Source organism: Hyperolius riggenbachi, chromosome 10 (genome assembly GCF_040937935.1).
Source record: "Hyperolius riggenbachi isolate aHypRig1 chromosome 10, aHypRig1.pri, whole genome shotgun sequence".
NCBI classification, from domain to species: domain Eukaryota; kingdom Metazoa; phylum Chordata; class Amphibia; order Anura; family Hyperoliidae; genus Hyperolius; species Hyperolius riggenbachi.
The window spans coordinates 100242434-100268593 of NC_090655.1; the positions used below are offsets into that span (position 1 = coordinate 100242434).

General features: G+C 42.1%; 1 protein-coding gene across 1 annotated transcript in view; it reads right to left on the bottom strand.

Moving 5' to 3' along the window:
* The window catches only part of ASAH2 (N-acylsphingosine amidohydrolase 2), an 85504-nt gene extending 65950 nt beyond the window's left edge, over positions 1–19554 (bottom strand). The window contains exons 1-6 of the mRNA XM_068258932.1: positions 19518–19554; positions 19326–19418; positions 14753–14934; positions 10594–10743; positions 8003–8179; positions 5828–5955 (exon numbers count right to left, since the gene is read on the bottom strand). Of these exons, the coding sequence (XP_068115033.1) occupies positions 5828–5955; positions 8003–8179; positions 10594–10743; positions 14753–14934; positions 19326–19418; positions 19518–19554 (767 nt within the window). The remainder of the gene's footprint in view (positions 1–5827; positions 5956–8002; positions 8180–10593; positions 10744–14752; positions 14935–19325; positions 19419–19517) is intronic.
* Positions 19555–26160: the final 6606 nt, after the last annotated feature.

Sequence of the window (26160 nt, forward strand, 5' to 3'; positions counted from 1 at the left end):
TGGCCTTATAGTTTTTGAGAAAATCGATTTTAAAGTTTCAAAGGAAAAAAATACACATTAAAAAACCTGCTGACTTTAACGGTTAATAGCAAATCCACCTTAAATGCTAGAAACCCTAAATTTGCAGGATATGTTAAGGAGATCATTAGGAATAAGAGGAAAAAACAATTTTTCAAAAAGGCCTTCTAGTTTTTGAGAAAATCGATTTTAAATTTTCGAAGGAAAAAAGTATACTTTTAAATGCGGTAAATGTCACTTTTAGTAGCAAACCTGACGGTAGTGTAATTTTACATGCATCAAACGAAAGCGCAATAAATTTCCTGACGGGGTTTCCAGGGGGTCCATACGCAGCCGCAGCGCTTTGGCCAGGGATCGCTATACAGCCGCAATATGGCTTTATGAAGATCCCTGGCATTTTTTCCTATTTTCCCGATTTTTTTTTTTATGTTTAGAGTGTGGGAATTTAAAAAAAAAAAAAAAATTATGTGGGGTCCCCCCTCCTGAAACTTTTTAACCCCTTGTCCCCCATGCAGGCTGGGATAGCCAGAATGTGGGGCTCCGACCGATTGGGACTTCACATCCTGACTATACCAGCTGCAAAAAGATCCCCTAATGCCGATTTTTGTTCCGGGGTATATGTTGGGGGGGGGGGGCCCCCAGGTTTATTTTGCCCTGGGGCCCCATTGTTGCGTTAACCGACCCTGCTGTCCTCCTCTAATAGAGCAGAACTGGCCCTGTAGACTTCTCTAGAACACTTCAGTAAACAGCACTTGGGAAAGGAATGAAGAGGCTGGGGGCAAGGCATTCTACACAAGACCCTGCTGCACATTGAATAGGAGCTGTCTACAAAACTTTGTATGATTCCTTATCAGTGGCTAAGCATATTCAGTCATTAGAACAATTGTGCAAAGAGCAGCAGGCTTTTTCTCTCCGTGCCCTTAGTTGTCAGTATCTCAGGACAAGGAAAATGAAACTTCTCCCCCCCATGGACCCTCTGCAGCTTCTGGGCCCCCTTGCGACTGCATCCCTTGCAGGGGCTATTGTTACGCCCCTCAATGCTGCACGTGGAAGAAAGGGCAACATATGGAATGGGAGAGGAACCGATTTCATGGAGGGGGACTTACATGGAAGTTGGTCTAAGAGGACAGAGAAAGTATAAATCTGGCCTTGCCTGACATTATATGCAAACAGCAACAAAGACCTTTTCCCAACTAATTCTAGCATAGCTTAAAAATAGCTTTAATCCACTTTCTTGTATTATTGTAGTACAGGGTCCCCAGCAGCGTACAAGTGAGCCACGACCCCGTTTGGGGCCTCACTGTAAAGGAGAGCCAAGCTCTGCTGCTGGCAGCTGCTTCCCCACTCGCTGGCCCGCCCGTTCCCCGCTTTGGATAACTGCCGCGGCTGCCTGGTCCCCTCCTAAAGCCCACAATCTCCCTCCTGCCCAGCTGCTCACACCGCATATAAGCAGCGACATGCAAGCAGCCTACAGCTAGGCAATGCCCAATAACGATGCGGCTGTTATACAGGAAGTAAACGTCACTTTCATTATAACAGAAGCATCATTATTGGGCATTTCCTCGCTGCCGGCTGCATGAATGTCGCTGCTTATATGCGGTGTGAACACAGCCGCCAGGCAGGAGAGGGATCGGACAGGACTGGCCCTGAGTACACCCAGGCTTCTCTTTTGTCTGCCAGTGTGCTACAGCTCTTTTACACTGTATAGGAGGAGGGAACCAGGCAACAGATAGGTAAACGGGTTCCCTCCTCCTATACAGTGTATTCCTCCTCCTATACCACCTATTCCTTGCTACACCTATTCCTGACTACCGGTTCTTGGCTACACCTACACCTATTCCTGACTACCTATTTCTGGCTGCACCTAATCCTGACTACCTGTTCCTGACTACACCTATTCCTGACTACCTATTCCTGGCTGCACCTAATCCTGACTACCTTTTCCTGGCTACACCTATTCCTGACTACCTATTACTGGCCACACCTAATCCTCACTACCTATTCATGGCTACACCTATTCCTGACTGCACCTATTCCTGGCTTCCTATTTCTGGTTGCACCTATTCCTGGCTACCTTTACTGGGGCACCACATCAGTACCTATTACTGAGGGTACCACCTGTACATGGCTAGCTATACTGCAGCACCTATGGCTTGCTACCTATACTGAGGGCACCACATGTACCTGGATACTCATACTGCAGCACCTATAGCTTGCTGCCTATACTGAGGGCACCACATGTTCCTGGATACCTATACTGCAGCACCTATAGCTCGCTGCCTATACTGGAGCACCACAAATGCCTGGCTATGTATACTGCAGCACAAATAGCTTGCTACCTTTACTGACTGAGGGCACCACCTGTACCCCATCTCAAATATTAATCGGGGACTACCTGTATTTTGCTAGTTTTTGTCTCCACCCACAGCATTTTTGGCCATGCCCACTTTTTTGTCACGGCTTTCTTCAATAGTGGGTGCACGCCCATTTTTATGGAAAGGTTTGGGGCTTTAAGTTATAGCCTGCTTGGGGCCACCAACACCCTAGCTGCACCCCTGATGTAGTATATGACAAGGCTGTTATTATTATTGGTATTAGTATGTGTCCAGCCAGTGACCTCTACAAGCCCTAATATAAAACAGTGGTAACTTTCTTGCTGAAGCTGCAGATCAGCGAGTCCTCTATTGACTAGAGCAGCAGCAGATGGATGTTATGGGCCATTATCATACAGTTCACAAACCATAATTCTCACTTATGTAATTACCTCTGAATGTTTTTCTTATTTGCCAGTGAAAGTTAATTTAGCAGTTGATTGAGCCTCTCGCATTGAAAAGCTGTCAGCATTCTGCATTCAGCTCATCTTAAAGATTTTTTTTCTCAAACTTGAGGATTTAGACGGCGGTACGAAATGGTATTGTAAATCGATAATTGTTACTTATTCGAGTGAAGCTTGATTTATTACAACTATTCCAGTTATAGCAGACTATTAGTTTTGTTTTGGGAAGAGGTTATTGTGGGCAGCCTGAATTATCTCACCTTTGCTGTTTTGTCATTTAGATTAAACACAATAAAGGTGTAATACAGTAAAAGCTGCCCCTCTGGCACAAATCAGCAGGAAGTGCATTTGATTGGCTCAATTCCAAATGCATTCAAACTGGAATAATTAGGTTTCCATTGAGCATATCTAGTTTTAAGCCATGCTTCCTCAAAGGTGGTCAGTCAGCAGGGAGGCGTGGCTTGCCTTGAGCAAACAGAACAATCATGTGTCCCCTTCATGCCCATTTGACTAACCTGGAGTGAGTAAGACTAAGGAGGAGATAAACTAGCACAGAAAGTGGTTTCCTTTCTTGTTTTGAAAATTCTACATTATTATTATTGTTGATTTAACTAGTTACTGCGGTCTGCGGCAAGGATGGTATATATCTATGCACCATGTGGGTACTCACCACTGTCCGTTAGAGGGGAGATGAATGAATGAGAACGCAGTTATTGTTAAGGTATGTTTAACTGCCCTTGTCTGGATTATTTAGATTTGCTAATTTTAGTTTCTCAGACCCCTTTCACACTGGGGTGTTTTATTACATTGCGTTACCGCACAGTAATGCTCGGCAATGAAAGTCTATGCCTTTCATGCCGGAACGGTGCAGCACGATGCAACAGAACTGACATTTTTCAGCAGCGGCTGGTGCAAGGGAAACAGCTCATTGAGGGCCGGCTTGCACGGCGACATTCAGCGGACCGGAAGTCATGTTATGTCTATGATGTTGCACTTACATTAAATTATTCGCCGCAAGTATTCACGTCACCCATGTGTATTTTGTCAATCCACTTACTCACAATTCATCTTTTCGGTCATAGAAAGTAAGCTTCAACCACAGGAAATAAACACATTTCCCATTCATTAATCTAAGTCCCCGTGTCAATGATCGCCAGCATCAGTGAGATGCCTGCATCATTGTATCCTCTGGAGTAACACATCCACGCATTACTTCCTATTCACGTACTCATAGTAAGCGAATAGGAAATAATGCACGAGGACATCTTGTAGCCAAATAGTAAAATTACACCTACAGTCGTTTATTTTAAGACCCTTATATACATTTAAAATTTAACTCCTTCCCTCCCATACTCTCCCATAATACCCAAATAAATTATATGTATATAGTATAAAAAATGACAAATAAAAAAACATATATATATAGTTACTTTAGGGACTGAACTTTTTTAATATGTATGTCAAAAGTGTATATTAATGTTATTTATAAAATTATGGGCTTGTAATTAGTGATGGACACAAAATTGAAAAAATACACCTTTATTTCCAAATAAAATATTGGCACCAAACATTGTACTAGGGAAATATTTTAAACGCTTTAATAACCAGGACTAATAGGCAAAAACATGTGTGGGTATTAATTAAGGTAGCGTGTATTATTTGAAAACTATAATGGCCGAAAACTGAGAAATGATGAATTTTTTTCAATTGTTTTCTTATTTTTCCCATTAAAATGCATTTAGAATAAAATAGTTCTTAGCAAAATGTACCACCCAAAGAAAGCCTAAGTGGTGGCGAAAAAAAACAAGATATACTGTAGATTGTTTTATTGTGATAAGTAGTAATAAAGTTATAGGCGAATGAATGGAAGGAGCGCTGAAAGGTGAAAATTGCTCTGGTACAGAAGGGAAAAAAACCCTTAGTAGGGAAGTGGTTAAAAAAACTTTTTGTACATAACTTTTTAATGCTTTATTAGTTTAAAATAATGTACTGTTAATATACATTAAAATTGTGCTTGACTGGGGCTTGAAATAATGTAGTGGAAATATTTTAAAAGAAAGTATTTGCAGCTCCGTTGACCTTCTCTTTCGGCTCACACATCTCTACTAGATGGCACAGTCATGCGAGGTAACAGTTCCTTTCATGTTCAGCTTTGGTTCGCTGGGCACTGAATGAGCACTGTGTGGCTGAAGACAGAAAGGAAAGGAGCAGCTGCCAGGACAGGTCAGGTTACTACAAGGCAGCTCTGCTACGGAACATGCAGGGGGGCATGGGGAGCAGTGAGGGTCCAGCGGCGTGGGGCCCCAAGGGCTGACTTTGCTGAGGGAGTAGGGGGCCCCCTAGTTACCTTTGCCCTTGGAGCCCCCTCGTGGCTTACACTGGCCCCATTTCATTAACCACTTGAGGACCGCAGTGTTAAACCCCACTAAAGACCAGGCCATATTTTAACAAATGGGTCACTGCAGCTTTAAGGCCTCGCTGCAGGGCCACACAACTCAGCACACAAGTGACCCCCACCCCTTTTCTCCCCACCAACAGAGCTTTCTGTTGGTGGCGTTGATCACCTCCAGCATTGTTTATTTATTTTTTATAAATATTTATTTTATTTTTTTCTTAATAATTTTCCTCTCTTTTTTTTAATTATTTCCCCAGCCCTCCCTCCCCCCGCCAGCCAATCAGCGCGATCGGCTGTGATAGGCTTCAGCCTATCACAGTGGATCGCTTTTGTGCCTCTGGAGGGGACAACCGAGTGACACGGCTGTCCCCTGTACAGCGCTGCCTTAAATCGCAGTGATGTACCGAGTATTATGGCGGTTTCGCTGTCTAACAGTCTCCTAACGGCGATTGCATCGGCGCGCGTATGATCCCCTGCAAACTCCACCCCAATCACCTTATGCCAACCAGCATTAGGCAGTCCTGGGGCTGCCGCCGCATCCACACCTGTTGGCATGGAGCGGTCGTAAAGTAGTTAAAAATACATGTTGTAATCTTGTTCTTTTAGACGTATATATGCTTTCACAGCTACATCCTCACCTGTCTCTCTCAGACTCTGGATTGCGTTCATATGAGGTGGGGCTTCTGTTGAGTTGACTGTTTTCCACACTGCCTCGGTTTACATAGATTCTTCCTCTTTTCAGGTTTTCATGTGCTATGTTGATGCTCTACATACAGAATGAAACAATGAACAAAATGAAAAATCAAGAAAAAAACTAACACTACTGCCCCCTCAAAAAACAGCACCACAAAGAAACCATTCCTATCAATTTTTGTACTTCGATCAGAAAATGGTTTGTTGACCAAGGAATAGTCTATTAGTGTTCCACACACTGGATTTGATATCTGATAAATGATGAATATAATGTGAATTTAACTGATTAGAAAGTGAATCATAATGACAACTCTCTTCTCCCCTCCACCACGCTGATGATGCAGATGTTCGAATACAGTGATTTCATTGAGGCTACTTTCACTCTTACTGCGTCGCATCGCGGTGTGCTCCCCCGTCATAGAGACCCCATTAGTCTCTATGAGACTGGCCACACTACCTGTGGTGTGACACGATGCTGCGGGAATGGTCACAGCAACACGCAGAGGCAACACAGACTTTACACTGCGTTGCTAAACAATATGGGTCGTACCGCTTGGCAGGCATTTGCATTGGAGTCTATGGCACCGCAACAATCTATTTAAATTGTTGCGGTGGTGGTGCGGCGCACATGCACTGATGAGGCAGAAAACAATGATGTACTTCCTGTCCAGCACAGAGCACATCACTCATCTATGCACATTACCCTGTCGGCGCACTCTGCTGCTGGGTTATGTGCATGGGGGAATGGTGCGGTGCGATTGTCCTGCCCCAGGCTCTCAATTCGCAGGACAATTATATCGCATGTGTGAAACAAGCCTAAAATATGACTGAAATTTAACTGATTCTTGTATAACCAATGGACATTTTCCATCCGGTTCAAAATAATTTTTATTTCATTATCTAGCAGATATTGATTGGTTTGCAATCAATTTGATAAAAGAATGTGTCCATTAAAGTGTAAGGCCAGTTTCACATGGCCAGCGTTGCTGGTGCGATGCTATTTGATGATTGCATGGCACCACAATGCTAAAAAAGGCCTTTGGGGATTTTTGTGTTAAATACGCGGTAATCCATGTTCTGGCATCAGGCCAAGCAGGAAGTGAGGTTCTCTAGCCCTCACTTCCTGTGGCTGAAAAGATGAATTGCGCATAAGTGTATTGACAAAATATGTATGCGTGAATGAATACTTGTGATTTAACCACTTGAGGACCCACCCTTTACCCCCCCTTAAGGACCAGCGTTGAATTCTGTGATCTGTGCTGGGTGGGCTCTACAGCCCCCAGCACAGATCAAACACCAGGCAGAGAGATCAGAACACCCCCCTTTTTTCCCCACTAGGGGGATGATGTGCTGGGGGAGTCCGATCTCTCCTGTCTGCGTGTGGCTGGCGGGGGGGGGGGGCCTCAAAGCCCCCCTCCGCGGCGAAATTCCGCTTCCCCCTCTCCTACCTGGCCCCCTGGTGATCGGGGCTGCACAGGACGCTATCCGTCCTGTGCAGCCTGTGACAGGACGTCCCCTGTCACATGGCGGCGATCCCCGGCCGCTGACTGGCCGGGGATCGCCGATCTGCCTTACGGCGCTGCTGCGCAGCAGCGCCATACAATGTAAACAAAGCGGATTATTTCCGCTTGTGTTTACATTTAGCCTGCGAGCCGCGATCGGCGGCCCGCAGGCTATTCAGGGAGCCCCCCGCCGTGAATTGACAGGAAGCAGCCGCTCACGCGAGCGGCTGCTTCCTGATTAATTAGCCTGCAGCCGGCGACGCAGAACTGCGTCGCTGGTCCTGCAGCTGCCACTTTGCCGACGCGCGGTATGAGTGCGCGGTCGGCAAGTGGTTAAAGTAAGTGCAACACCATAGACTTAACATGACTCCGGTCTGCCGTACGTTGCCGTGCAAGCCAGCCCCTAACGTGCCGTTTCCCTTGCGTCATCCGCCACAAAAAAATGACAGTTCCGTCACATCGCACCACACTGTCCCGGCATGAAAGGCTTTATAGACTTTCATTACCGAGCGTTATCATGCGATAACGCAACGTAATGAAAACGCCCCAGTGTGAAAGGGGCCTAAGAATCTAAAATTAGCTCATCTGAATAATCCATACAAGGGCAGTTAAACATACCTTAACAATTCCATTGACAATGGCATCAGCAGATGCTCGGTGAAATCCGCCACTCGTCACTATAAATGTTGTGTACTGAAAATAACCTCCTGGTCCTGAATGGGTATGGGTGCCACTGAGCACAACATTGTCTTGTCTGTAGAGGTCTCCATACTTGGCTTTCAGCTTTTGCAACACCTTTGTGACAAGATAAGAGGGAAAAATATATGGAAGGATTACGCAAATAGTGGTTTTCACCTGCAGATTTCATATACAAAATTATTTTTTCTGATTGATTGTAACATTTGAAAAATCTGACCAATTTACCACACGTGTGTTACAAATTTTTCCCAATTCCGAAAAAAAAAATTATTTAAAACTTTAAAAACATTTCTTGGGTCCATACATTAAGAAATTGACAATCTACCCTCCACCATTACATTTTCATTAAAATTGATAAAAAAAAAACCACTACTGTCAATCAACTTATATAGAAAAAACGGCAAAAAAAACTTCTTTACAACCAATCATTTTTATCGAATTGCCGTAAAAGTGTGTGGTTATCTTGAAACTGACTAGGAATTAGTGTTTTATTATAAAGTTCAGTGTTTGAGGACAGGTATGGTTCAGCTCCGTCAAACTCCATCCAAGTCAAAAACCTTAGCTCACAATGGCCTCAATTCACTAAGCTTATCTCCTGTCTTTAATAACATTTCTAGAGTTATTACCATGGTGATAAGGCATGTAGTATTCAGGAAACATTTTACCTCAGGCAAACCTAAAGTTAACGCTTCTGTCTTTAACCACTTCGCCGCCTGGGTACAGTATATCTACGCTCCTTTCGACTTGAGTTCCCCGCCCGGAGCGTAGATATACGCACCCCCCACCGCTACCGCCGCCGCTGTCCGCATTCCCGCTCGCACGTGCTCGCACTCCTGCGATCGTGCACGCTGCCGCCCGCTCGCCCGGAGATCAATGAACGGGAAAATCCATTCCCGTTCGTTGATCTCTGCCCCTGCAATGATCGGCATGCTTCTATGAGAAGCAGCGCGATCATTGTGAAAAAAACTCAGTTTCCCAGCCTCCCTTCCTGCAATCGTCCTTCCGACGCTTGTAGGACGCCTGCAAAAAAAATGTAATACTACACCCAAAAACATTTTTCACATACAAATACATTATTTTCACTAATAATTTTAACTCATTAACTCCCACACTCCCCAATTGTTACCAATATTTTTTTTTGTAATATTAAAATAAATGTAAAAAAATTACAATTAAAAAAAACTTAAATAGTTACCTTAGGGACTGAAATCTTTAAATATTTATATCAAGAGGGTATAACACTGTTACTTTATAAATTATGGGCTTGTAATTAGGGATAGACGCAAAACTGAAAAAAATGCACCTTTATTTGCAAATAAAATATTGACGCCAAACATTTTGATAGGGACATAATTTAAACGGTGTAATAACTGAGACAATTGGGCATATAAGTTACATGGATTTTAATTATAGTAGCATGCATTATTTAACAACTATAATGGCGGAAAACTGAAAAATAATGTTTTTTTTCCAAATGTTTTCCTATTTTCCCATTAAAACACATTTAGAATAAAATAATTCTTGGCATAGTGTCCCACCTAAAGAAAGCCTAATTGGTGGTGAAAAAAACAAGATATAGTTCATTTTATTGTGATAAGTAATGATAAAGTTATAGACGAATGAATGTAAGGAGCGCTGAAAGGAGAAAATTGCTCGGATGCTGAAGGGGTAAAACCCCTTAGTTGTGAAGTGGTTAAGTTAACTCTCCAATCTTTAAAATAACTCCATAGTTAAAGACAGGCTGTTAATTAACTGCGTGTGAAAATAACTACAGAGGAGGTAAAATAACCACAGAGGAGGTAAATTAACTACAGAGGAGGTAACTTAATGAATGAAGAGATGAAATAACTCTCTCACTGTGTGGAGGTAAGTTTTCTCTTGCCTTATTATCTCCAGCATGATCTTAGTGAATTGAGGCCAATAACATTTTCAATAATCAGGCTTGGATTTCTGGAAAGGCCGCAAAGGCCCTTGTCTTTATGAGGGTGGTGCCAAACTCCCCCAGTTGGGGTCGATCAAAGGGACTGGGTCAGCTTGGGGGCAGTATTGGGCAGTATGGTTCGAATTGCAGAAGTGGAACCTGTGTTTTGCATTTTTTTTTGCACAAAACAATTCTACAGTGGTGGTCATGTGACTGCGCTGTAAATGAAATAATGAAGACATATGTTTAACTTTATAATTTTAAATGATTTGTTGTTGGGTTTTTTTTTGGGGGGGGGGGAGGGCTATATATCAAAATAATTGAATTTAGAAAGGAGCTTTAGAATACCAATGGTTAGTTCATCTATTTAATTAATCATCAGAATCAGAATCAGAATCAGAATCACTTTATTCGCCAAGTGCGACAGGCGCCGCACCCGGAATTATTTGTGAACACAAGGCATATTGGCAAGTGCAAACAGTACAAGTAACATTACACATAGTACAATTTATAAGGAAAACATTTCGATAATCATCTGCAGATTCTCTGATTTAATACTAAAATATTATAATATTATTAGGGAGCTTACCTCCAGTCGTACTCTTTGGGACACCATTCCTATGTCTGCGCTGACAAACACCACACGCTTGGAATTGTCTGGCTGGGCCACAATGAAGGCTCGGCTGTACAGGCGAGTGTGCAGACCTCCGGCTTTCTGATCAAAACTGGCATAACCCATCTAGAGGTCAATAAAGAAATGTTATGTAGGTTATGTTTTGTTTTACAATTTGTCCACAACAAAAGAGGTGTCTAGAAATAGAAAGTGGAAAAGACTGTCTAATGGAAGTAAGTAAAGTTGAACAAGTACTTCCTGAGCAATCTAGAAAACGTTTTGTCACTCAACTAAGTGGCTTCCTTGAATTAAACGAGTGGAAGAAACATTATCACCAGCATTTACAGTATGTTTGTATGGGGTAATTCAATCAACTTCTTGCAGATCCCATGGCAACAAGATCTTAACTGACAGAGAGAAGTTTGGTCCTGTAGTGTAAAGGTGCCCAGACATCAGACAATGTATGGGCAGATCAACCAAGAGACAGATCTAATCTGATTGGAGAGAGAGAGATGTTGCCTGCCCATACACCACAGGCCAATTCCTGATCAATCCCATGCTGAAACTGATCCGGAATCGGCCTTGTGACACCACACCCACCTCCTCACTGGCTCAGTGCTGTTCTACCTAATAGTCCATGTGCCCCCCCCCCCCCCATTGCCCAGTGAACTATACATTACCTGTTCGCGTCTGCCACTTGTCCGCCACTGCCTCCGGGCTTCTCTATCCAGACACGCGCCCCACGTGGTTGCCGGAGTAAAGCAAGCGCGTGTCTGACGTCACACACGCGCCCACCTGTACACTGGCTACCAAGTGGGGCACTTTTATAGACAGAGAATAGCGCCCGGAGCCAGCGGCGGAGGTGGCGAGGTAATGTATAGTGCACTGGGCATGGAACATTAGGGGGGACAGCATCGGACTTTCATCACTCATCCTGATATCACTCTGCATTACTGCCACGCACCCGACCGACCATGATGGCCCGACATCTTGCAGCATGTCCGACTGATTAATGAAACCAATTTTGGCACGAAATTGGTTGCAATGTCGATCGGCATGAACTTGGCGGCATTTTCATCTGATTTGATTATAATAAGTGAATCGGATGGTTGATTGGCTGCCAAGTTGTCTGATGTATGTCCACCTTAAGGGTGTTTACACACATCCAATTTGACCACGTCCATGTAGCATGAGGGCTTACATATACAATCTCTTCATAGTATTTGAAATCTGTTGGCTCTCATGTTACATGGAAGTGGTAAAAATTGAACAATCATCGGACAATCAAATGTGGATGTGTGTACCATGCTTTCAGACAAATGGATGAAATAATATTGTATTATGATAATATGATAGAATTGTTTAGGAAAAAAATAAACATGTCCAAATACAAGTTTTATAAAAGAGAAATTAAATAGTATCTCAATAAACAAGGGATGATCCAAAAGTCTGTTCTTCAGCTTGGAAGGAATGTGGTTTGATTAGTAACTTAGTAAATTATTCCAAAAACCTGGACTGGATAATGAAACATTTTCTGAGATCACTTGTTCTGTCATAATCATTCCCTGTTTGGCAGGGAAATGCTGTTAAAATAAACCACTGAAATCTGAAAAGAGGACAGGGTCATAGGGGAAGACGATAGGGTGGGAGGGGGAGCTGGGAATAAATATAAGATTACCTGCAATGAAGCTAATCCAAATTGCCTGGAGCTTGCTTCTCTGCTCACTACAGAAGTTGGCTGTCAGCATCTGTATCACTGGCTTCTGCTTCTGCAACAGCAGACTGCCCTGCATTACTGATTAATTACTCTGATCAGGATAATAAATAGTCCAGGGCACTCTGGTATTACAGCAGCCAGTGCACATGAATACTAATGACAGGCAACTTCTGAAGCACTAAACACATCCTGCCACCTCTCCCTGCTAATGTCCCAGCTGCAGCACAGCAATCATTATCTCTACTTACCCTGCTGCTTTGCACATTCACTCACTGCAGACTGTGTATAGAGAGCAAGGAAACACATTGCCCATGGGACAGGAAGGGGAAGGGCTGCTACATCTAGCGCAGAAAGTAGTACAGTCCTATGCACTGCCTGCTGTTATTTTGCCGAATGTTGCTTGAACTATGAAAAAAGGTCCCAGGTGGAAGAATACAGTGACTGAGCACCACAGTGGCGCCCCAAGCCATGGTTACACATGGGACTAGAGCAACTGCAGCCTTGTGGTAGGTACCCACTGCCTTAAAGAGACACTGAAGCGAAAAAAAAATTATGGTATTATGATTTGTATGTGTAGTACAGCTAAGAAATAAAACATTAAGATCAGATACATCAGTCTAATTGTTTCCAGTACAGGAAGAGTTAAGAAACTCCAGTTGTTATCTCTATGCAAACAAGCCATTAAGCTCTACGACTTTCAAAGTCGTGGAGAGGGCTGTTGTCTGATTTGTATTATCTCAACCGTTATTGAACTATTTACTTTTCCTCTGCCAGAGGAGAGGTCATTAGTTAACAGACTGCTCTGAAAGAATCATTTTGAATGCTGAGTGTTGTGTAATCTGCACATATTATAGAATGATGCAATGTTAGAAAAAAACTCTATATACCTGAAAATAAAAATATGAGAATATTTTCTTTGCTGCTAATCTTCTAGTAATTATTCATAGTACACAACCAATTCACTATATCATACATTTTTTTTCGCTTCAGTGTCTCTTTAAGGCAGGATTCACACTTGTCTGCTCTCTGTGTGGCTTTCCCTGCTTGCATTTCTGCACATCATATGTGTTTTTTGAGAAAATGCAGACAGAGCTGCACTGCTGGCAGTTTTTTTCTGCACATGTGAAAAACACGTTGAAAGGGAACCTGGGGTGAGAGGGATATGGGGGCTAACACATTCATTTAGTTTTAAAAAATGCAAGTTGCCTGGCTGTCCCCCTGATCGTGTGTCTTCTTGAATACTTTTAGCTACAGACCACAAACAAGAATGCAAATCAGGTGCTCTGACTAAAGTCTGACTGGATTACCTGCATGCTTGTTTCAGATGTGTGATTCAGACGCTACTGATGTCAGAAGATCAACAGGACTGTCAGGCAACTGGTAATGCTTAAAAGGAAATAAATGTGGCAGCCTCCTCCATATCACTCTCACCTTGAGTACACTATAAGTGTGATCTAACCCATTATTTAACATGGGTTCTCAGTTTAAATGCATTTTCCAAAGCAGAAAACGCTCACAAAAACAAAAAAGTGTGAATTCTCCCTAAATGCTTAATTCTATAGTTTCACGGGATTCTAATATAATATTTTTGTAGTTTTTGCGTCCAATAAGCCAGAACCAATAAAAAAAATAACAAAATGTTTGCTCAAAACATTTAAACATTAATTTTAAAACATACTTCTAGTGAAATATTTAAGCTTATAATACAGTAGAGAAAAGTCTATACTCACCTCCCCTATGACAGTGTGCGTGTCTTGTTCAATGTCACTTGCTCTAGCTGCCACAGGTTGTAGAGTTCCTTGGCCTTCACAGACCACAGGTACACTATCTACCCCAGGCCACAAGCCCATTCACTCATATATGACATGCATGGAGATCTGGCAAGATTATGCAAGAAGAAGATCTGCCAGCTGTGATCTGTAAAGGGAACTTCTATAAAGGACTGACTTATAGATGGTTATACCAGCCCTGGAAGAAGCTATTCCGCATTGCTTGCTGGGTCTTAGCAGCTAACCATTACTACTAAACGTCATCATGGGAAGTGAAGTACAGTACTCTTTATCTTCAAAGCAATTGGTACAGAAGACAGCATCAACCATCCCACAGGCTTGTGTAGTGCAGTAGGAGTTGAGTTATGTCATCCACATATTCAAAATTCAAGGCATCTGCAAGGTTTTTTGTTTTGTTTAATTTGTGTTTTAGAGCTCCATCTTTAAGCCATTGTGACACACTAGAGACCTACAAAATTTGTATAAAGACCACTAGAGGTTTTTTTCATTTGCTCAGAAATTAATATGAGGCATACACAGGTAAATACAGCACCCCAAGATGCCTCCACTCTGTCAGCGTCTGGTTAAGCATTGTAAAGGTACAGGCTTACTTCAATATCCACAACGCGTGTATAATAATATGAAATACCATAGAAGCCTCTGCCAGTAGTCCAGTGCAGTCAGCTCTTCCAGCACCGATGAGGTAGGCATCTGGGTAAGGATCAGGTGTTGTGGTGGTAGGTCTGGTGGCGGTGGTAGTTGTGGTGGTTGATGTTGTAGTTGGCTGCGTCGTCGTCGTTGTGGTTGTGGTTGTTGGTGTAGTTGTTGTGCCTAGCGAGAATAAAGAACACAATTCTGGAATATATGTACTTTAGAAATATTAGGTCACTATTAAGGATAAGAGTTCTCTACAGACTCAATTCACTACTACTACTACTACTACTTTTTACACGTTTTACAGTTTCCATATAGACAAATTTGAACCACAGATTTGTTTAATCTATCTGCTGCACACTAATATGTTTCTCCATCATGAAAGAGTTTTATGGCCTGTAATTAGTTTTCAGCTCTGCAGTTCAACAACAGGGAGACTTTGATTTAGAGCCCTGGATTCATAAAGCCTTACAGTGCAAAAAAATAACAAACTAGGAACAGCCTAGTACTAAGTAAAACTGGGACTCTACATACACATTTCACTCATCATGATAAAGTATGTGTCACTTCAAATACTCTTTAGTAATAATGTCCTACTTTTTCTTAGTCCAAAAGTGTACCTGGATAAAGAAGTATACGGAAGCAGTCATTGAGATTTACATTTAAAACAGAGATATAAAGTATATTTATTTTTATCTTTCAAAGTTGCTGCTCCGTATATCTGGAGGCAGCAGAGTCAGAACACTGGATTTCCATACTAATTCTGCATTGTTGTTCAAGTCAGAGGTTCTGCACAATAATTAGGCATGTTCAATGGCAGCTTCTGTATTCTTATCTATTTATGTTTTTTGTTTTTGAATGACTGCAGTTCCAACTGAAGTAAAAATAACTAAACAGAATGTTGTTTCTAAAGGCTGCCAGGGCCGGATTTAGGCAAAGGCCGCCTAGGCCATGGCCTAGGGCACCACAGGAGAAAGGGCACCAAAGCAGCAGGCTAAACTGTTGCAGCATTTGCAAGCTTTCAAATGCTGCAATGCAGGGAGATCAGGCGAGCGCCTGACCGCGGTACTCTGCTGCTAGCCACCCGTGCAGCAGCCACCTTGCTCTGTGTGCACATTTGCATGTTGCCGGCGGCTATGGACTTGGATAGCATTGAAGATGGAAAGGAAGAGGAAGCTTCTGCCCTGGAGACGAGCGAAGAAACAAGTGACACTGATGGCTGTTGTGGTGTGAAGGCGAGCTGGCTACCACACTGAAAGGGGTGTGTAGGAAAAGGAGGAATTAAGGGAGTCATCTGGCTACCTATACTGGAGGGAAAGGGGGAGGGGACATCTGGCTACTTATACTGGAGGGAAGGGGTCATCTCGCTACCTATACTGAAGGGGGGCGGCTGGTGACAGTGGGCTTGGGCGGTAAAGAGTAGAAATCCGGCCCTGAAGGCTGCCATACACTGTTTGAAATGGCCAATAGATAGCTCCTTCTCCGATCATTATCTGATCAGAGAGGGATCTGTCTGATCAAATCCCTTCACACACTACTCAAGATTTTCAATAGATTACAGCATGAAACCTACTAAACCTACCCCCAGTCCGTGCAGAATGTAGGGGCAGCTTGCTCTCACCAGTCCATTGCCTTGTCTTCTCTCGCCACTGGCTGTTCCTTCTTGCCTCTTCACTCCCTAGTCCCAGGCGCATGTGTGACATAATGCTGTAGAGGTCAAACACTAGGGACAATGTGGCATGTACCTTGCATGATCACTAGCGGCCTCTACTATTAGCTCTCTAGCACTTGTTACCTCACACAGGTGTCCTGGACCTTGGAAGTAAAGAGAGAAGGAGCACATAGCAGGGAGAGAAGAGGCCGGAGGTGAGAGTAGCTTGGTCACTCGTCAAATCTAACGCCGCCAGCGATGGGCTCTCTGCCCGCTGCAAATCGCCCAAAATTTTTCTTCCTCTGAGATCCACTTAATCCATCAATTTCTGTCAAAAATGGTAAATCGGGAATTGTTTGTGGCATTGATTTCTAGCAAATTCAATCAAATTGTTGAATCAGCAAGATATTGATGCAAAAATTCGATAAGTGTGCGGCCACCTTTACACATGACGCCCATAGTTACGTAAAAAAGTAGAAATATGGTAACCTTAACTATTTAAGGTATGCACAGTTGAGATAAAGGTGAATTATTAATGATGTGCTATACTTGGTTTCTTAGTATAGCTTTCCTTGATAATGCAGAACGTCATATTGCCTCTTGCCTATATCCCTCTGTACATTACTGCTCAATCAGCAGAAAGAATATTGTTAATTACAGAACTATGCAGTTCTCTGCAGATATCCTGCACTTCATACATTTCATTTGGTTCAAGTGGTTATTCAGCTCATATTCCTATGTAGAAATATACTGCTTTAGAACTAGGCTGTGGGCAAAAGGTAACATGGATAGACCAGCACATGCCATAATGGCCCACATGCAATTCAGTTTTTCTCCTGAGTTTTGTCCTGGGTGATATTCTCAAACTTGTTAATAAAAGGCATTTGAAACCACCAGCAAGCAAGAAAAACTCAAAATAAATGTGATAGTACTTTTCACTAACTTTTAAATACCTCTCAAGTGTAAAGCGTTTAAAAGTTATTACAAAAATATGCAAATGATCTCCTAGGAGATAACTCAGGAGAAAAAGTTAATTGCATATGGGCCACTGTAGTTAAAGTACACACAGCTGTAAATTAGTTTTGGAATGAAATTAATAATTATTTTTTTTGCCCATACATTATACCGGAATAATGTTTTAGATGTGTTAACGCTGTAAAGTAGAAAACTTTTACAAATATACATTTTAATTGTTTACTGTAAATTTGTTCTTAGCAATTTACAAGATGATTAGTAAGCTAGTAGAAGAAAAATATAAATCAAATCAATGTTTGCTGTAACTATCCTTTGACTTTGAAACAGTATCAATTCATATAGCTTTACATGCACAAAATATTGAACTTGTGAGATTATGTAATATATAGGGTCCTCCTAAGGACAGCCCTGTGCAGTACAGAGATATAAATGTTTTCTTACGTAGCAACAAGCAATGTATCAATATTAAAATAAAAACCTCCCCAACCGGGTTATGTGGGAGGTACTAGTGTGAACCACACCGGTGTGCTGGTTTCCTTGCTGATACCCATCTTCCCGTGTGTATGTCTCAGGGAGGGGTGTAGCTATCCAGCACACAGGTGGGACAAGGAGAGCGTAATAATAAATAAATAATAAATAAAAATAAATAAATGGGTGAATAGAGTAAGTCCAAGGGGTAGTGTTATCAACCACCTCAGGTCCTGTGCAATACTACTCACAGCAGTTGCTCAAAAAAAAAGTAGTGTCACTGTATATATTTGCACCCTATGTATGTCTTTACCTGTATGTTGTTTGAGCAACTGCTGTGAGTAGTATCGCACAGGACCTGAGGTGGTTGATAACAGACAGACACACAGGGATGTGGGGGATCAGCAAGGACCCCAGGACACCAGTGTGGTTCACACTAGTACCTCCCATATAACCCAGTTGGGGAGATTTTTATTTTAATATTGATACATTGCTTGTTGCTAGTTGAGCAAACATTTATATCTCTGTACTGCACAGGGCTGTCCTTAGGCCCGTATATATTATATGTCTTTCCCCTCAGTACAATACTTGGAAGTTGTTTGTTACCTGTGAGATTATACTCGGGTATATGATTAAGCAATTATATCAAAAAGTTGATAATGATCATTATTTTCATATGTTGGTTGAAACACAGTCATTAACTGAAATAAAAATAGCTGTATAGGAAGCTTAAAACTGGTTGACTAACAACTAAACTTTAGCTACCAAGGTGCTGAAATTCATGTCACAGGCCACATACTATAGTAAGACTGAGCACAGCAACAAGACACAAGGGGCCCATATGCAATTAACTTTTTCTCATGAGTTATCTCCTAGGTGATATTTTTAAACTTGTCAATAAAATACCTTTTAAGCCACCAGAAAACAAGAACATACTCAAAATACTTTTGATAATACTTTTTCACCTACTTTTTGGTACTTTTGTAATTGAAAAGTGCTGAAAAGTTATTTTAAATTGAAGATAAAAAAATTATCTCCTAGGAGAAAACTCAGGTGAAAAAGTGAATTGCATATGGCCCAAGGTCTCTACCGGGCACACATTTCAAAAGAAACTGGAGTATAGGCTGTGCTGGTCAGTCATGGAAAAAGTTTTCTCCAAGCCAATATTTTGCATCTTATCAATAAAATGCATTTCAAGCCACCAGCAAGCAAGAAAACACTCAGAATAATTTGACTGTACCCTTTTCACGTACTTTCCGGTACTTTTTCAATTGTAGAGTGCTGAAAAGTTATTTTAAACAGTAGATGAAAATTATCTCCTAGGAGAAAACTTAGTAGAGAGAAAACGTAAATTGGATCAGACCACCAAGGCCTTGTTAAACTCATTTTGGCCCTCATCCAATTTACTTTTTCTCCTAGGAGATAATTTTCATCTACTGTTTAAAATAACATGTGCCCAGGTCTGTGTACTCACACTGGAAAAGAGAAAGGCTCCTCACATTATCAGATGTAAGAGGTTCCTTCACAGCGCTAAAAAAGAAACCTGTTTTTCTCCATAAAATGATTGCTGTTGTAATAAGACAACAGATTCATTATCATCATTATCATACATTATCTTTTACTTTCTAAATTTGCAACCAGGAAGCAGGAAACTGAGACCACTTACTGGGATTCTTTTCTTCATTGTCCAGGACAAATATCATAGCTATAAAACCAGCCAAAATACAAAAAAGCAACACAACAATTGTAATCAAGACAATTTCCAATTTGCTGAAAACTCTTTTTCCCATCTTCTATCAAGGTTACAGGTTACGATCTGGAAGAGAAAAGGTAAATCAGGTTAGTAACAGGAACCTGTTGTCAAGCTTGGAATTCTGCACAATGGCCCACTCAGAAACTGACACTGCAGATTTGGACAGACTCCTGCACATGGAGTTATGACTTCTTATTACTCCTACAGTTCCAGGGGGAAAAAAACTCCAAACCTCTGTTCTCAGCTCTCAATGCCTAACTGACCATCAGTGGTGCCTCCTCTCCACTGAGATCTCCTTCGTTTTGAACTCCAAAAATGTTACCAAGAGCATTGAAGGATGTCACACAGAGAGGTAACAATAAGATTTGTTTAAATCCTATCTGTCGGAAATCATTGGCTTCTCTATAAATGAATACATTTACTTCACATTGACAACAAGGGCCAACAAGTTAAAAAACATTAAGGTGCAACAAAGCAGCTCAATTGTCCAAATGTTGGTTGCTTTCTTAATTTAAATAATAATGCTATTACTGGTATAACACTTTTCTCCTGTTGGACTCAAAGGGTGTGCTCAATAGGCTATTCCTCCCAGTGTTAGGGAGCATTGCCCAAGGACTCCTTACTGAATAGGTATTGGCTTCAAGCAGGATTTGAATCCTGGGCCCTTATTATTAATAATAATAATAATAATAATGATAATAATAATATTTATTAAGACAGGCCTGCAATTCCTGGGCCCTTATTCAATTCAATTTTTACTTTTTCCAAAGTTTTTCCTTTGGTTTTTAAACCTCATCAATAAAATGCATTTTAAGCCACCAGCAAGCAAGAAAATAGTTTTGACAGTATATTTTTCACCTACTTTTTGGTGAAATCTTAGGAGAACATGTAAGTTGAATAGAGGCCCAGGTCTCTCCCTTAACCAGTATACTATCCAGCTGAATGCTCTTTCCAGGGTTATCCAAACCCTGAGCAATTTTGCCAAACCATTGTTTTCATTAATCACATGATGGAACCACTTGGGGACAAAGTAATGCAATATGGTTTTTGTTGCAAAATATTTGACTCTCTGACAAGAACAGAAATGAGAACTTCAGTATGGAGTAACTACAATTTACAAAATGCATGCCACACCCACACTGCTCCATAGGTTCTCTGCCCCCAAACAGTAACAGAACACAGCATTAGCCTGCAGGCTAGCAACGCATTTTTACAGCCTCAGCACTGCAATGCTAGCCGAAGGATTGCGTACAAGGCTTTATTTCATAGATACTAATGAATCTGGAAAGGGATTTGAAAGATTTCCAAACAGTGGGACATCAATCATTCCACTCTCTGCAAGATGCTCTACCCATGAAGGACTGCAAACACTGAGTTATACAGTCAGTTACAGATTGTTAATCAGCCTACTTATTTATTAGATGGTGCTAGTCCCCTTGCTCATTTTCTACCCACGAAGGACTTCTGTTAAGATATGCTCTACACCAGTGTTTCTCAACCACGTGTTTGAAAGATGGTGTTTGCCATATTTAGAGTACCCCCTATTGTGAGTAAAATCATCTCAAGGACTCCTTGGCACAAATATTGTTTTAAAAAACCTCAATACCTAAGAATAATTGTTAGTAATGCAAGTACCTCCTCCAGTAGCCAGCTCTGTGTCCTAATAAGATGTGTCCTAATAAGATTTATTAGCAGAAGAAAATGCATTCACTGAAAGTGGAACTTGCAGGATGACAATGATCTTAAAGGGAACCTAAACTGAGAAGGATATGGATTTTTCCTTTTAAAGTAATACCAGTTGCTGATCCTATGTCTCTAATAATTTTAGCCACAGAACCTCAACAAGCATGCAGATCAGATTCTCTGACTGAAGTCAGACTGGATTACCTGCATGCTTGTCTCAGGTGTGTCATTCAACCACTATTGCATCCAAAGAGATCAGCAGGACTGACAAGCAACTGGTATTGTTTAAAAGGAAACATCCATATCCCTCTCAGTTTAGGTCCCCTTTAAGTCCAATCTACACAATACGATTCTTTGTGCGATTCGATTACGATTCTATTTACAAACCGATTAAATCTGACATGTACGTCGGGATTAGATTTAATTCACTGCGATTTGTCATTGTAAAACAATGGCAAATCGAATTCAATCGTATCCCGATCGGACATGTTGGATTTAATCAGATTGTAAATAGAATAAATAGAATCGTAATGGAATCGCACAAAGAATCGTATCGTGTAGATGGGGCTTTAAAGATTCTACTATACCCACCAAACAATGGCAGAAAAAGAAGAAATTGAGGGTTATGAAATGGCTAGATATAAATTCCATGAAACTCATGGGGAGTGTTTTAGGACTGGTTGACCACTTACCTTGTGTCCGTGTCTGAAACAGTATAGCTACGCCCTGCAGGACTTCAGTTCCTGCACAAGGGTAGATACTCGTCTTCAAGTTCCAATGGGCAGTGCGTGATAATGCGTGCACTCGCAACCCCCCGTGGCAAAGTAGTAGACCCCTGATCAGTGAATGGAAACCCAGTTCCCATTCACTGATCGATTCACTGATCAAAGTGACTGTGATCAATGACATGCTGTGGTCATTGATAAAACGAAAGTGAAAGCACACACACTATTTCCTGTGTACTGTGTACATCTCATCTGTTCCATCGTGGTTTAACGTTCCATCGTGCTGCCCGGAAGCTACGTGGCCTGTCCTCTCTCTCCGTTCACTGTACCCCCGGCGGCTTCTCTTGCGCTGTGTAATGACACAATCAGGAGAAGCCTCTTGACTGCGTCATTACGCGACGCAGGCGCAGCTTCCGGGCAGCACAATGGAATTTTACACTGTGATAGAAGAGGTGATACGTCCCTTATGTAGCTTCGGCTGCACCTACTCTGCTTAAAGAGACACTGAAGCGAAAAAAAAAATATGATATAGTGAATTGGTTGTGTACTATGAATAATTACTAGAAGATTAGCAGCAAAGAAAATATTCTCATACTTTTATTTTCAGGTATATAGTGTTTTTCTAACATTGCATCATTCTATAATATGTGCATATTACACAACACTCAGCATTCAAAATGAGTCTTTCAGAGCAGTCTGTGAAGTAATGACCTCTCCTCTAGCAGAGGAAAAGTAAATATTCCAGGAACAGTTGAGATAATAAAAGTCAGATAACAGCCCTCTCCAAGACTAACTTAGTCGGAGAGCTTAATGGCTTGTTTGCATAGAGATAACAACTGGAGTTTCTCAACTCTTCCTGTACTGGAAACAATTACACTGATGTATCTGATCTTAATGTTTTATTTCTTAGCTGTGCTACACATACAAATCATAATATCATAATTTTTTTTTCGCTTCAGTGTCTCTTTAAGGAACGGGCAGCAGAAGAGGTTGTCCCCACTTTGTGACGTCATCACGGCGGATCAGTGGGCGTTCGTATCGGCGGATTGTTCGTAAGCCGGGCGTTCATAATTTGGGGACTACCTGTACATTAATTCCCCATTAAAATTGACCCCTTACCTCCTCCACTCTCCCATAGTTACTCCCCAAAAATCCATTTGTATACAGAAAAAAAGACATTTAAAAAAAAAAATACATAAATAGTTACCTGTAATTAGTAACAGATGCAAAACTGAAAAAATACTCCTTTATTTCCAAATAAAATATTGTCACCATACATTGTACTAGGGCCATATGTGAAACGATATAATAACCGGCAGGGCCGGGCCGAGGCATAGGCTGGAGAGGCTCCAGCCTCAGGGCGCAGTGTAGGAGGGGACGCACAATTCATTCAGCTGTCATTCCTAATTGTGTATGAAGCAGAAAGAAATAAGAAAAGGGGATACATAGCAGTGACTGCAAGCCATATAACTAGATATTAAGGTGTTGGAGAGGTTGTGGGCCCTGTGGCCCTCTTAGTCTAATAGCAATCAGTGTGTGACAGCTGGGGTGGGAGGGATGGAGGGGCGCACTTTGGTGTCTCAGCCTTGGGTGCTGGAGGACCTTGTCCCTGCTCTGATAACCGGGACAAACATGTAAGTAAAATCTATGGGTTTTATCCACAGTAGCACATTTTATTTTAAAACTATAATGGGCGAAACTGAGAAATAATGAATTTTCTCCTTTTTTTTTTTTTATTCCCGTTAAAATGCATTTAAAATAAAATAATTCTTAGCAAAATGAACCACCCAAAGAAAGCTATCACATCTGTATTTCAGCTCATTTCGTAATAGGCTCCACTGATGAGGATAAAATATGTGCATACATTTCAATCATAGAGCTTTAAAATAAGCAGCCACAGCTGAGTCTATAAAGCTGATGGCTGACGCTATTACTTAGTGAATAATTTGCTTTTGTTTTATTGGCACGGGGCACGAGGGTGCAATAGCAATCACGGAACAAATTAAAAGAAAATAGCTGTTTTTGTTTATTTGGGCTATCAAAGCATTATTTTCATTAGCTGAGTTGGACAGAAACATAACGTAAATATATTTTCCATTTCAAGTGAAAATTAGTATTTGTAGAACAATTACATATTACAGCAAGATACAAAAGATTAGCTGAGGCTTATCATGACCATCTTGGGAATGAGATTGTGTAGTGTGCCATTCCGATGCAAAATTAGTAACCATCTCAGCCCCGGGCCCTAATAGACCTACATTAATAGAAATATGTGAAATGCAACAGCTAAATTTGTTTTTCAAGTTGACCAAAACTTTTCTCATAAAAATCAAGCAAAGCCAAAAGGTACCAGCCTGAACACACTGACGTCTGTGTGACTGCTTTTCACACGCTCCTATGGCTGGGAACGTTCTGCTTATACTCAGTTCATTAAGACTATAACTGCACTTGCACAGAACCCTCCCATCTATAAGACTACGCTGGAGGAGACATGCAGCCTGGAACAGTGCATGTGCAGTGCCCTGCTACCCAGCCAGATTGTGTGGACTTCACAGGAGCACAGCGGGTTTGACCAGAAGGACTTTGAGGGAGCTGGTGGACTACAAGGGGCTGGAAGGAGCCCCAGTTTAGTAGAAATAATTTTCTCCAATTTGCCCGCATTCCTTACCTCCCCGCTGATTGGAGAGGAAGGACGCAGGCGGGGTCCGGCGCTATGGAGGAGGCGGGGGAGCGCCGAGACTGACAGATGCAGAGATAAACAGCCGACTGCGACACGCTGTGTGTTGACAGCTCGGCGTATGATTTATGGTAGTCAACCAAAGCCCAGGAGGGCCTGTGGGGGGATCGGTATAGCAACAGAGGCTGGGCAGTATATGCAGACCCAGCCTCTGTGTGCAATTAGCGTTCTTAGAACCCACCTCGGGTTCTCTTTAAGTAAAATCGGTCTCTGCCCCTTTAAGGACCAGAAACTGCTGGTAAAGAAACGGCGGAATCCCGAGGAATCGCCGCACATGCCCACCGCAACCGCCGTACGTCGGGAACCTGGGCCACCCACTCGTGTAAGCCAATGGGAGTTGCTTAGATTGAAAGACAGGGTTAGGAGCCAATGAAATCGGCTCCTGACCCGCTCACAGGAACTCTGCTGTCATAGAGACAGGCAGAGTGAGTGAGCTGCGGCATGAGACGGCGGGGATTCCGCAGTGAGATCGGCGGGAGCGAAACGGCAGATGCGCACAGCGGCGGTGAATTGAATTCTATGCCCTGCCAGCCAGAAAGCCATCAAAACAGGGTGTAGATTTCAACTACGGCGGTCCGTAAGTAGTTAAGAAAAATAGCTGTCATTATCAAGCTGTTTTGAAGTATGTCTCTATCTTTATTCACAGGAGCTTCTCACTATAATGTTGCATTGGGATTTTAATGTTTTTTTCCTTTGTTTCTCTGTTCATCTGGACTGTACCAGAAGCACAGCTCCAGCTGACCTTGTGGGTTGTTTCATTTCTTTTCAAAGTAAGCAAAATCTCCAAGTAGATCAAAGAATAAAACATGATTAGAGGAGGAATTAAAGTGCATCCCTGTTCTCTCCAAGAAATCATCTGAAAAAAATTCAAGCATTGTTTCTAGCTGCATTAAATCGACATACTTACTGGTATTTTCCTGGTCTCCTCTGCACCACCCCATATGCTTAACGGCAAAAACTACCACAGAACAATGATCAGCTGCAATACTAAAAGACACATAAAATTTACTGTCTAAATCAAAAATATTAACTAGCTGCCCCAGGAACGCCTAACGCCAATTGGCGTCAAGTCCTGGGGCTGCAGTTTCATAGGGAACGGCCGCACGCATGCACGATCATTCCCTGCCACTTCACGGAACAGAGTTCCGTGAATAGCCTGTTAGCCGCTGTTTGTAAATGAAAAGGGAAAGAAATCCCCTTTGTTTACAACTGTACAGCGCTGCGGTCTGCAGCAGCACTGTACGAGATCGGCGATCCCCGGCCTCTAATTGGCCGGGGAGCGCCGTCCTCTCATAGCTGATGCCTATGAGAGGCGGAACAGGACGGATTGCCGTCCTGTTCCAATTCAGACACTGGAGGGGAGGAGGGAAGGGGAGGGAGGAGGGAGGGGGAGAGAAAGAGCTTCATAGAG